We start from the raw sequence: 13,756 nt of genomic DNA on the forward strand, positions 1-13,756 counted from the left end.
GGACCTCTGGTCCAATTCCCCTGCTCAAGTAGGGCCACCTAAAGCAGATTGCCCAAGACCTTGTCCGGGTGCCTTTTGAGTATCTCCAAAGACTGATATTCCACAGCCTGTCTGAGCAACCTGTGCCAGTGCTCAGTCACCCTCACAGTAAAAAAGTGTTTCTTATTTAAAACTCTTTAATGATTTAACATAAGTGAAAGGGCACTTCTGCTATTGTAGTAGTACTACACCTCTAAGCTGACTTACCAAAATCTGATGGAAGAACCCAGCAAATCAGCTGCTGAGACTTCCAGTCTTGTCCTGAGTTGAAAACTCTCAAAGGCTTCTCCTTTTTTTGGATTAGTTGTTTCAGGAAGAATATTTCACTTTGTCCTCATGCTCTTTCTACAGAATTGTAGATTTTTTTTTCATATGTTGGGCAAAGTTGTGAGCATTTTTAAATTTTCATCTGCTTTTGACTCTGATCATATTATTAAGATGTAAGAACATGCCAGTATATTTGAAAGAATTTTGGTTTTCATTATTTTCATTTTATAACTTATATTAATGGGGAAACGCGCCATTACCAGTGAAGTCTCCAGTGTAGTTCACTGTATTCCACTTAAAACCTTCTAAAACACTGTTGTGTGCTATATTCTATTAATCCAACATCCTTGTGTTTTTCCAAATTTCAGGTGCAGTGGTGGTAGAATATGCAGAAACTACTCTCTGTGTAGGTCTCTTTTCCATAATGAGAGTGCTGGTCTGCAGTAGATGAGAGGGCATACAATTTTTGAATGCTATGGCAGCCGCAAGTGCAGATGTGAGGCTGGGGAAATAAAGTAGGAAAGTGTATATTTCTGTCCCAGGCCGTTTTTCCAAATTAATTTAAATTCTTGCTTCAATTTTTAATCTTTCATAATTTATCTGAATTGCACCTTTAGCTGTACTTGTACAACTGCTTTTGATATTTTCAGCCTACCTTTCAGCCCAGTTCTTTCCATAAAACAAGCACATATCAGAGTATTTTCTCTTTTTATAATAATAACGTTGATGATCTGTCACTTTTACTTGTGATTATGTTGTCAGCCAGGAAAGCAAATCTGTAAAATATCTCAAAATCCCTTGCTGGCTAAAACAATTTCTGTAGTGTTTCAGTCAGTACCCACAGCTTTGGGAATTTTGCTGGAGGCAATGGAAGTTCCGCTCTCTGTTGGCCAGAGTTACATATGTACAGGGGGTTGTTTTTGTTTTGTTTTGTTTTGTTTTCCCTCTCTCCCAGTGGTCCCACTTGGGCTTTATGCTTAAATAAGCTACAACCCTTTTTTCCCAGTGCTTCTGCACTATATCATGTTAGAAGGCAAGTGGCAACTGCGTAATTAAAGTAGGGGCATTTAAAATAAAAAGTACATACCCACAGGCTGTGCAGACAAGCACTTTTCATTCCTTTTTGCTCTGGAAGAATAGAAGAGGGAAGGAAAAGGTCAGAAGTGTAGAAATCTGTAATATAAAATTCTCATTAATATTTGCCTATGTCATTATGGACTTACATTTCAGAACATTATTGACAAAACTAGCAGTTTTCAATAATGATGTTTGGAGCAACATTCTAATTTTCTTTCTCATAGTCCTGTGTTAGAAAACTGCTAGAAAAATTTCAGACACTCTGGGGAAATTCAGAATATAATCAATGCCTTCCACCTGTTTTTGTTTTACATACTGTATAGCTCAGTGGAGCTTAGGCATATCGCAGTACGTCTACCATGTAATGTTTAGATATCTTAATGAATAACTTAACTCTAAATAGTCTGCTTGTTCTAAGAAGTAAAGTTATTTTACCCTAAACAAAGGCTGTATGCTGTTTCACCCAGAGGAACCAATTTATTTTCCTTTCCTGAGTCTGTTTTGAAATGTGGAAGTGCCCACAAGACTCCTGCTGCTGTAAGCCAGGGCTGTCACAGTGTCAGTTCTGCCTTTTTACGAAGTACTGCCTTTCAAAAAATCTGAGATGTTATAGCATTTGTGCAAAGTTTCAAGACTTTCCAAGGAAACACAAGTCAGAAATGCAGCTTTTAGAGCACTGCTGAAATTGTGTACTTTGGGGATTATTTGAAAGTCTGAACCTCATGTTGTGAGAGCGATTAGTTGCAGAGTTGTTTCACTTTCATACCTAGCAGAACCACAGATAAACAACACTGGGGAAAAGCAGAACAGTAAAATTGATTCATGTCTTCTATACCAGTTCGAGTACTTGGGAGTAAAAGCATCCTTTCTTTTGTTAAGTCTTGAAGGGCATGTCATGAAATGTTGACACTGTGACCTTTTTCTTTCAGTCATTCCTTCATTCATGTATATACAGAGGGAGGCAAGTGGCTGATATATTTATTAGTAAACAATAAAAATAAATAAATCAACATCTTGTCTTCCTGACAAGCCCATGACTTAGTAAAATTGCATAGGTATAAATAAGGGTTCAAAGCCTATATTTTATTTAATCAAAAGATCACAAAAAACACTGCATTATGCAGGTAGTGGAAGAGTTAAAGATTAATGGCTTTAATTTGCCTTTTAATATAGCATTTCTTCAGTAAAAGCCTCAAGTATAAAATTCAAGTGAACCATGACCAGAAGGTTAATGGATTTTCATCAGCTGAATTTTATAAGTGTAGCAAATAATTATTTGTCACAGTCTTCATTGCAGTTTGAAAATACCCTTAGGAGACTGCCATTGCTATTGAGGAAAAAACCCACCCCATATTGATTTTTGCTTCTAATGAATAATCTTTTTAATAATTGTATGTGGTATGTTAGATCTCATGATCCTCTACTCAGTGCATACAAGTTCTAGATAATTTTCATGGTCTTCTCTTAAGTTTTTCTTCACCAGAAAGAGTGAACACTGAGTCGTTATGCTCTTGTTAGAGTGTCTAAATTAATTTTCAAGCTCCTTGGGGCTACACTTTGGGAGGTGTTTAGTGTATTTTTGTAGGCTGACAGAAACGATCACAGAAACAATTTGTGGTGGGAGCATTTGTTTTTGGGGAGAGAAGGTTCAGCTTAGCCTACTCAGCTCTAACCTGGGTTAGTATTCAGTTTTCCATAGTTAGAAATGGTTGAATAAAAGCCATATTCTGCTTTATTGTTTCTAGATTTGCATGTATGTGTTGTTACTTTAATTCAAAACACGGATGGAATAGGTTTATCATCTATTTATTTCAGTGTTATCACTGTATTTTGTTTACAGTATATGTTTGTATTTGAATTATATTCATCTTAAAGTTATTGTATGAAATGAAATCTTGGCAATGTGATTCATCCTGATTACTTGGGAGTTGTTGCAGTAAAAACTCAAAACTGATAATATAAAAGTCACCTATAGAAACTCTATCTTAATGTAAGTATTGTACATCATATAATGCTTAAGGGATGTATTTAACATCATAGTAATCGAGTACAGCAATATACAAATACAGATATGCAGTATGTCTGACTTCAATTATTGCTGTTCACAAAGCAGTATCTTATATAGGCTGTTTATTTTGGTTTCTAGGCTTGTCAGCAGTCTATATAAACACTTTAATGTTGCATGAATGAAACATCTTTGTCTTTTAATTTATTCTGGTTTTGTGGTGCATGCTCTCTATAGTCAGTATATTAAAAAGCCAATGACTTCCTCTTCCTCGGGAATTTAAAACCACAGTGTAAGTTTTGCACATTGAAAGTCTGTAGAAGCAGAGATTGCAAGTGCCAAAATACTTACAGACTTCAACACAAAGGGATATGTTTGCAAGACCCTGCCTTAAGTTCTTTTTGCTATTTTCTAAGTTTAAACCTTTGAGCTGGAATTTTGCTTGTAGACTATCATCTTCAGGCAATTTCCTTTCACTGACAAGGCTTTAAAATGGACCAACCAATATGTAGAGTGTGGTTGTGGTTGGACAAATGTGTTTGTTTGGAATTTAAAAGTCATTGCTCTGAATATCCTACATGATTAAATTGTTCTGTTGAAAAGTTTTGTGGCTCCCTGCCTTGGGTCAGGAGGCTGAAATTTATCAAGAATTATCTCTGATGTGAAGGATTTGTGTTTTGTTGGAAAGCTGCCCAAATTTATCCAGTGCACAAATCTTTGAAAAGTCTCAGGTTAAATGCATTCAGTAGGCAATGCTTACTTAGCATCTACATTCAGTACTGGATGTCTGCAGCCCAGGGGTGCAGGAGGTGCAATTTTTTCCCTGCAATGATCAACCCCAACAGTAAGGGGCACAAAATTGCCATAACCAAAAATGAGATGAAGTGATCCTGGATGAGGAAGGGAAAGGGGTATCGGGGGGTGGGTAGCAGAAGAGAAAGAAGAACAGCTGCGAGCACACACTGCGCTGGCTGGCAGGTCCCTGAGGGCCACCATACACCTTTAACATTTGTGAAAATAGACTGAGGTGTGAATATAGTAGTGTGTAAGCAATTATAGGTGGCTAATTTCTTATATTATCAGTGAGTTTCTATATCTGAGTAATTGGTAATGACAAAAATGGAGAAGGCTGAGGTACTCAGCAACATCTTTGCCTCTGTCTGCACTGGTAAACGGGCTTCCCAAGTCTTTCATTTCCCTGGACCTGTAGATGGAGGCTGGGGAATCAAAGTCTGACCCACTGTAAGTGAAGAGCAGGTTCGAGACCACCTGATGAATCTAAACAGGTACAAGTCTGTGGGACCTGGTGATATGAGTCCCAGGGTCCTGAGGGAACTGGCTGATAGAGTTGCCAAGCCTCTCTCTATCCAAGTTGAAAAGTCCTGACACTCGGGCGATGTCCCTCGTGAGTGGAAAAATGGAAACATCATGCCCCTACTCTTCAACAATTAAAACAAATAAATGAACAAAGAGCACTACTCTTCAACAATTAAAACAATTAGGAGACATTTCTTCTCAGAAAGAGCAGTCAGGCATTGGAACGAGCTGCCCAGGGAAGTGGTGGAGTCACCGTCCCTAGGGATGTTAAAGGAAAGGTTGGACCTGGTGCTTAGGGACATGGTTTTAGTGGGTGACATTGGTAGTAGGGGGATGGTTGGAGCAGATGATCTTGAAGGTCTTTTCCAACCGTAATTTGTCTATGATTCTATGGTAGAGTCAAGAATAGAATGAAAAGGATGTTTGCAAGAGCAATAGGAACAGAGAAGTAGAGGTGGGATAGTAGAAACTTGTCAGAGACTAGAAGACAAAAGCAGTGACCCTATAGGCATGTTTTATTTTAATAAAAGTTCAAGAACAGTTCTTTGAACATTTTGGCTTGTTTAAAGTGACAAAATTCCTCTTTAAGCAATATTTCTCATGCTTTGCAGTTATCTTAACGTCAGATAGTGTTGTGGTATCATCATCAGGTATCTGAGGAAAGTTGTTGTTCTTCCAGGTATTCAGTATATATCATGATTTTTCCAATAGCACATAAACATCAAAATAGATTGCAAACTTCTGTTTTAAGAAGTCTTCGCTGTGAAAACCAATGATGCATGATGCACCAATTTCAGCATGATCTGGATCCCAAAGGAAGACTTCAAATGTAGCTTTGCCATCAGTCCTCATGGTACAAGCAATTCAGGGTATAAGCCACTGAATTCGTCAGTGAATTCGTCACAGGCAGTTTCAGGATAGATGTTGAAAAGAACCACAGTCCCCATTAACAAGGGTGGTTCATTATCTTACTAATCCAGGGCAGGAATGTAACAATGCTGGTTGAAATTAATTCTTGTTATTTTTATATCATTTCAGTTCCCTTCGTTATTCGGCCCTTTGCCAGACAGGACAGCTACAGCTAGGCTAGTATTAAAAACATTTGGGGAAATGTCAGGAACTAGATTTTAATGCCAGTACTGCTGGATCTTGTAAATCTATCTAATTAAAAGAGTAAATTTCTTCAGCTGACCTCATATTATATCTTTGGAATATGGAATAAATCACAGGTGAGGTAAAACCTAAGTAATGTCGTCTAATGTATTAAAGACACTTGTGCATAATAACATTAGTTCTATTGCTGTGTAGGATAACAAAACAAGATGTTGTATCCCAAAAACTTGCATTGATATCAAATCTCCTTAGACATCCAGCTGTCAATATGAAACTTTTTTATGAAAGTGTGAGAGGGGGAACAAAAGCAACATATATTTACCAACAAATATCTGTGATTTCCCCTTAGGCAATCCAACTGAGTCGAGATGGACAGTACCTGCTTACAGGTGGAGACAATGGAGTTGTCATGGTATGGCAGATGTGGGACCTCAAGCAGCTTTTTGCTTACCCAGGGTGTGATGCTGGAATCCGATCCATGGCCCTGTCATATGACCAAAGGTTAGAGAAAAGTCTGGTGTTCACGTGAATTTCAGAGAATATATTTTTACAGTGAAATTATCTTTTTGTTTTGCTTTTGGTATTCTGTGGATCTCAGATCCTGATGGTTATCTTGAGAATTCCGTGCTTTCATAAGTTTATTTTTGGAATGTCTTTTTAGGGCAAATATTTCTTTTTAGGGCAAATAATCTTTTTGAGTATTTCAGATCTTGCAGGGAGTGAAGAGATATTTAAGAAGTCTTACTTTGGCAGACTTTCAAAATAGGTTGAATTATTGGCCTGTGCATGTACAGTATGGGTCAGATGGAGGTGGAAGGTTATGTATGTGCTTTTCATGTTTCTTTGTTCACTTACAGTACAAATCACATTCCTAATTCCAGATCTTGGTGTAAAAAATAGACCAGTTAAAAGAGCTGCACAATAAGATTCCTTCTACACATCCATACTTTGGTAAAAGCAAGTGCTAATGTTCATTTCTAGAGAAGTGATCTTATCTATATAAATCCTGACACCCCTTAAATATTTATTCTACTGAAGACAATTAGATAATATTTTTACTGTTTTTTTCATTGCATTTGCCAATGCTGCTATGCTTAAAAGATGTTTGTATTTTTATTACAATAGTACAGTTATTTGTTGTTTTTTTTTATGGCATTTTTACAATTTCATTTGTACACTTCTTGCTCACAGGTGAGAATTTTATTTCTTTGCTTTGGTATATAAGCTTAGAGGAGTTGCCGTATGCCTTTTGAAGAGGCTTGAGCTCCTAGATCACTTAGGAGTGCCAACATTGTGTAGTAAAGCATATTGTTGAGATTTTTAACCTTCCACTGAAGTCCATAGCAAATATTTTAATATTTTTTTTTCACCTAGACTGCATTTCTAATGCTTACATGAAACGAGCTATTAAAAAAAAAAAAAAAAAAAAAAATCAGCAGATCTGTAGACTTCAATCAAACATTCAACTTCTTGTTAAACATAATTTGAGATTATAGGCATTTTGGAAAAAAAAATGGTTTTCCATTAAAAACAAAGTGCTGTTAAAAGTATTTCAAAAGCTTGAGTTACAGCTGTTGAATTTTAGACCCCTGAATATGTATACAGTTTTGCATTTAGAGAATCTATAAATGGTAATTATAATAGCATGTCAACAAAATGTTCGCATGTCAATAAATTGAAATTTAATATGGACATCTATAAACGTATCCATGTGCTCAAGTCAGGAACCAATTCACTTTGGGTTTGAAGACAGAAACGCAGAAGAGGATTTAATTTATTTGGTGTGCATGAATGTATATGTTTGACAGACTGTGTGTAAGAAAGGTTTTAACCTAATACAAAAACAGTCAAAATGGTTCTATTGAAATGAAGTAGTGACATTATCAAAATGCAATGTTTTAATGATCTCATATTTCATCTTTGTTTTGAAGGAAAAAATGCAGCTTTTCCTTCTGAATATTTATTTTTCATTCTGAAGATATATTTTTTTTAAATGCCAGAGTTTTGTATTTCCTCATGCTCTTGATTTTCATAAAACTTTAATATGAAACAGTAGAAGTCACAATACAGAAGCTCTTGTTATCGTGTCCTGTTGCCAGCGTCATGGCTTTTCAAATAGGTCTAAATTATCTGTAGTAGTAGGCCAACGTTAAGGAATTTAGAAAGAGTACCACAGTGAGAAAGTACAGCAATTGCTTTCAAGAAACTTCAAAACCGTTGAAGACTTCAAATTGCTTTCAAACACAAACACTAACGTGTCCAGCTGAAGTCCTGTGCCAACATCCAATTATTTCATATAGAGCACAACTTAAATGGGGAAGGCTAAACTGAAATGAATACATCTCCCAAACTTTCTCCACTTCGCTGCTTCACCAGTGCTTCATCCCACTCCCACATGCGGCAAAAACAAACAAGCAATCCAAACAATAATCCCAAGAAATCTCAAGTGGTTGCAGGACAGTGATGCTGGTAAACTATTCTGTCGTGTGGCTTTTGAGTCAATTGTAGCTTCAGGCCAACCATACAAACCGTTGCATGCTGTTTTGGTAGGCTTTGTGGTCCATAAATCCTCTGTCAGAGCTTGTGCAGATGGCAGTATTTTAGCTAAATCCAGCTTGTTGGAGTCTTTGGGAGCCCCTAAAGCCCCTAAGGACTTTTCTGACATGTGAAGCCCTTCCAGCTCCAGCTGTTTCTCGTGCCTGTCTTGGCGTAACCCGTTGGTGTGTTGGCTCATACACATGACCGTGCGCTGGTCTGCTGACTAACATGATATTGTGCTTTTCTTAGGTGTATACTGACTGGCATGGCATCTGGGAGCATAGTGGTTTTCTACAATGATTTCAATCGTTGGCATCATGAATATCAAACCCGATACTGATCTTCACGGAGACCACGATTAGCACTGATGCGGGCAGCTGTTGTCAAAATGAAACTGGCCATAGCACGCCTCCCTTGGTGTCCTGCCACAGCGTTGTTCCTTATAAATAGCTATATCCCATCTGAATGTAACAAATTTGCTGGGAGAAGCTACCTATTTTTTAAAGTTAATCGCTATTTTTGTAGACCTTGCTTGACTTTTTTGGGGGAAGGGCAATGAAGCAGAAAAATGGCTGCTGGGTTCTGTAGTTAAAAATCTATATTTTTAGTCATAATGAGAAGTCTATTTTGATCCCTGTATGTAAAAGAAACCTAAACTAAAGATGGTTAAAACTCATGTTCTAGCTGTACCATGAAGAAATGAATTTTCCACCTGAAGCTTTATCTATAACCTTGAAGAATATATGATTTTAGCATACTGGAAATGAATTGTGATGTTTGGGGAATTTTAATCTCTACTATCTGTACTACACTTTGTCTTGTACTTTTCCAAATGATTGTACTACAACAGCACTGAAGTTTCTGGGAATCAATAGTAATATTTAAATTATGGTTAATGTAATTTTAAACTTTGCAAATTGTTTCCATCAATATTACTATTAAAGCATGTTTCTAGGCCTAGACAATTAGTTCTTTTTTAGTTGTATGCTTTGTGCAGTTAAGAGAGAGAAATCAGCAACGGAGTTTGTGTTACATCGAGTGTGAATCCTCCTAGTTTTTACTTGGCATCTCCTTCAAAGCACACCAAAATGTGGATTGTTCCTCAAAATCAGAAGGGTTATTTGGAGACTTTAAACTCAAATTAGGAACCTGCAGAGGCAGGGTTTTTTTTTTTTTTTTTAATAGGTGCAAGTACCAAAGCACATTTCTGCTGTTTGACTGTGAAAGCACTAAAAAGGCAGATGTTTGCTGGTGCACAGCCTCTACACAACAGCAGAAGCACTAGACTTGCAGCCTATTCTTCTCGTTTTTCCACAACTGACTCCTGCAATACTGTAGCACACACCATATTCCTTTTCTGTGTATGGCAGGAACATCTTTTATATTTTGCTATCACCAAATCCAGTCAGATCCTGTCCAAGCATGTGAAATGCTCTCTTTCTTTTAGGGAATGAAAAAAATTATTTATACTAAGGAACAATAAGTTATTTTGGTGTTGCACAAATCTACTTTTCTACAAGATTGCTGTGCAGAACTCTGTGAAAATATTTGTGAAAAGAACTGTTATTGTTTTGTAAGTCTGTACTGCATAAAAATTTTCTTTGTATGTTGTGACCTATGAGTTGAAATTTACATTCCGTCTGTATCGATACACACGTTTCTCTAGCTGCCTACTAGAGCAGTTCCTGTTTTTCTAAGCATTTAGCTACTATCTCTTTAAGTAAAGACTTGGAATGAGAAAATTCAGTTTGAGTGAAGAAATTAAATAAAATTACATTTCTAATTGAGAGCTTTGGTGGGGCGTATTGGGTTCTTGTGGCACAATGTATATTCACGGCAGAGAAAGCTATGGCTAATGCATTGACAAGTACTCTTGCTGTTTATGCAATGGTGACTAAGTTTTCTGTGCTCTTTACATTTTTAAACTGATATGGTTATGGTGGCATCAGTACAGTTAAATGTGTATGTTTTGTGTAGCAGAGGCATGATCTCATTAAGCAAAGGCTATAGTTATGGCTGTGGTAAGTGCCAGGTATACTGAGGAATAGCATTTGGTATGCAAAGCTTGTACTTTGTGTTTCCGTACGTTCAACAACTTTCATGCTCTTTCATCAGAAGATTTTGAGGGGAAATTGGAATGCTCTTGAAGTGCAATTTGCATTTTTCTCAAGCCAGGAGTAGGTTTGGTATACTAAGTGGAGGGGAAAAAGGAAATGTTGAAACATTGCTGTGGCCAGGCATATTTTGCCAAGTGGAAATCCTGAAAATTTTCTCTTTATAATCCCCTGCTTAGGAAACATTTAATTATTGACAGAAGTAATAGTCTGTGATCGTAGGGCCAAAATATTTCATGGGGAGTTAATTTGGTAGGTATGGCAGCACCAAATCAGTTTGCTTGTCTTAGAAAAGGCCCTGATGATCATCAGATGCCTTCCCAAAGCGAAAGCATAACTGTCTGTGACCAGGTGTTATCCTGAGCTGAATTCAGACAGTTGGAGCGCACTGGGGGCAGCTATGTGATGGCACTAAGTACTCCTCTGGGAACCAGAGTATTTTTCTTCTTTGCAGTTCAGGGCTCTACATATCACAGGTCTCCTGTGGACAAGAAAATCTTCACCTTCTGCTCCATGACCAAGACTGGGAAGACCTCCCCTGTCTGGGCTGCTTAGCTGACAGCTCTGGTGAGTAGGCAATGCCTCTCCTTCTGCGGGTGAAGGCACACACCTTGGACACCGGGCAGGTGGCTGGACTTCCACCTGGGATCTCAGCTCTGGTTGAACTAGTCCACGCCATGTGGCTTGTGCTGAGGTGGCAAAAAAGGGTTAAATTTCTAACTCTTCGGGTTGTCTGATCAGAGCAGCACCTGTGTCAGCTCCCCTGCCTGCACAGCTGGGACATCAACAGGTGCCAGGCATGAACCTGCAGCTGTGCCTGAGCTCGCGTTTATTTGCAGAATGTTCCTGAAGAGAGGGAGCTTTAAACAAGTTTTTCCTCAGTCCTCCATTTTCTCAAAACTTGGACAGAGCATTTATGAACAACGTCTTTTTACCTGACAGTCCAGACCTTCTTCTGTTCTGGTAAGTCCAAATGGGCATTTGTTAATTGTGGCTTACAGCTGGTCCTCTGGAAGGTGGTGTTTGTCACTGCTGGGAGTCAGGCTGCTCGGCAGCAGCGCTACGTTTGGTTTGTGCAGAAAGGCTTGGCTCGAGTAGCTTGAAATTAGTTCTGTGTTTGCGGAAAATGCTGATGTTGATGCTACAGGTTCTGGTGGGAGGTGATGGTGTGCAGAGAGGGGTGGTTTCTCTGAAGGAAGTTTGTGTTGTGAGATACTGCAAGCAAAGGTAAATGAATGCACTAATACTTTGAGAGTGAGTTCTTGGCCGTGTTGTGCAGTGTGCTATCAAAAAACTTCTACAGCTGGAAAGCGTGCAAAAGTAGATATATTTTTTTGCTGTTTCTGGTTGGAATTTAGTCCTGGTGCTCCACCACCACCTGCAGCAATTTGCTTCTCCTGAAGGGTTGCTGGCATAGCACCCAAAAGGAGAAACGTCCAAAAGAGTTAATCTGGTACCAAGATAATGGGAACAATTAACTTTGGGTTTTCTGCTGATGAAGGTTGTTATTTACTAGGACAATGAGAGGTTAATGCTACTGCAGTATAATGGTAGTTGTTTTTTAAAACTGCTGTGAGAAGTTGGCATGATTTTTGATTCCTCTTTGTACTTCTAAAAGCATGCAAGTTGAATTTCTGTTCAGAAATGTTATGTAGATCCTTTATTTGCCATGGTGCTTTTAATGCCTGGGATCAGGCTGGGAATTTTTAATGAACAAGGGGAGTTCCTTCCATTGTTCCACAGACCTGAACCACAGCAATTATAAAAACCTATGGTTTTGGTAGAGAGCTGCTGTCCCGCAACAAAATTCAGTTTTCATTTCTTTTAGTAGCAAAAGGAAATTCAAAACCAGGACTTCTGTGGGAAATGAGTGTTACTGCACCTTTAGTGAGGACAGAATCACCGTGAGGACGTAGTTGCTGTTAGACGTATTGGGTAAGGATGGCGTGGATACGGTGACCATCTAGGTTGTAGCTTTTCCATTTTATGCACTAAGCTTCATCTTCACAGAAGTTTGAGTGACGTGTGCTTCTGTTAGGGCACATCTGGTTTGCTGTCTCTCTTCCATTTAAAAATAGTTCAAAGGGAATAAAGGATGACTATATTGTTTTAAGAAGCTGGCTGCTTCCTAGCTAAAATAAAACCAGGGATGGGCCCTTCTGCAAGTGCTGCTTTAAAGCAGTGATTCCTTTTCTGTATGAGGTTAGGACCGCTGTGTAAAGCTTGACATGAGGCACTCTCTTGGATTTCCCATGCAATCCAGCATTATGTGAAGTCCAAAGTAGTTTACTTCTATGCAGAACCAGCATAAAGGTCTTCAGTAAATCGATAAATTTAACAATGCATGTCAGTATTTATACACCATAAATTAAAGCCGGTCTTTAATTGCTCTGGGTCAAAAACTGTAGGAAATTGTTTCTGATTTTGTTTAGATTTACTGAAATTCAACTAGGCATAACCTAAAGACCTGCTATTAAAATACAGCCAGTCTCCTGAAGGGGTCAAAAAAAAAAAAAAGTGACTTGTATTGCAAAATCTGAAATCACAGCTTATTTGAGCTGTATCAGACAGTCAACTAATTAATTAGGTGTGTGTTTTGGAAATGCTGTATTGCATGGAATTAGGGGAAAAAAAAGATTTTAATTGCTATTTACGAAATGGAAGGAGTTTGATATGATCACTTACTACTTTCTTGAAGTTCTTCTCAATTTTTCTTCCTGCTGTTACTTTGTGCAGTGTGTATTGTGAGCTGCAAAGCACTGAAGTACAACTCAGTCTATTTGTGTGTTTAGGATTTGCTGTGCCCAGCAAGATATAGCCAGCAACAGATAGGCGGCTTTGCAGATTCTAGCGTTTTGCTTTTTATCTTGTCTTGTGTGCTAGTGATCCTTTTTCAAGCAAGCCTTGCTGGCTGCAAAACCACAATCAGGCCATGCTGAACAGCGCGTAGAACAGTACAGCTGGTGTCTTTTTATGCAAAGTGTTTAAATTGTGTTTAGATGTGTAGTGTTTTAACACTCTGAACTTCAGTATTTCATTTTAATTGGCAAACATTAATCTGGAGAGAATTGAATAGTTGGTGGTACTTCCGTTGAAGTTTTGCTTCTCTGAAAGCTATGTTTTGTAGGATTCTCACTCTGGTGTTTGTTTCCAACCATGACAGACAAAAGAATAAGATTTGAATGTCATTGGAAAAAATCAAGATTGGTAGCAACAGTTGAGGAAAGCTTCTTGGTGAATGATGGCAGCTTGCTTCTTCAGGCCCTGCTCTGTTTTTTTGTTTGTT

At 38.2% G+C, this 13,756-nt stretch overlaps 1 protein-coding gene across 3 annotated transcripts in view; it reads left to right on the forward strand.

The window, feature by feature from the left end:
- The window catches only part of LRBA (LPS responsive beige-like anchor protein), a 395,253-nt gene extending 385,110 nt beyond the window's left edge, over positions 1-10,143 (forward strand). For all 3 annotated transcript variants that reach the window (XM_035325418.1, XM_035325421.1, XM_035325419.1), the window contains exons 55-56: positions 6,168-6,319; positions 8,606-10,143. In XM_035325418.1, coding sequence (XP_035181309.1) covers positions 6,168-6,319; positions 8,606-8,696 — 243 coding nt within the window. In that variant the 3' untranslated portion in view covers positions 8,697-10,143. The remainder of the gene's footprint in view (positions 1-6,167; positions 6,320-8,605) is intronic.
- The last annotated feature ends 3,613 nt before the right edge of the window (positions 10,144-13,756 follow it).

Source organism: Oxyura jamaicensis, chromosome 4 (genome assembly GCF_011077185.1).
Source record: "Oxyura jamaicensis isolate SHBP4307 breed ruddy duck chromosome 4, BPBGC_Ojam_1.0, whole genome shotgun sequence".
Lineage (NCBI taxonomy): Eukaryota > Metazoa > Chordata > Aves > Anseriformes > Anatidae > Oxyura > Oxyura jamaicensis.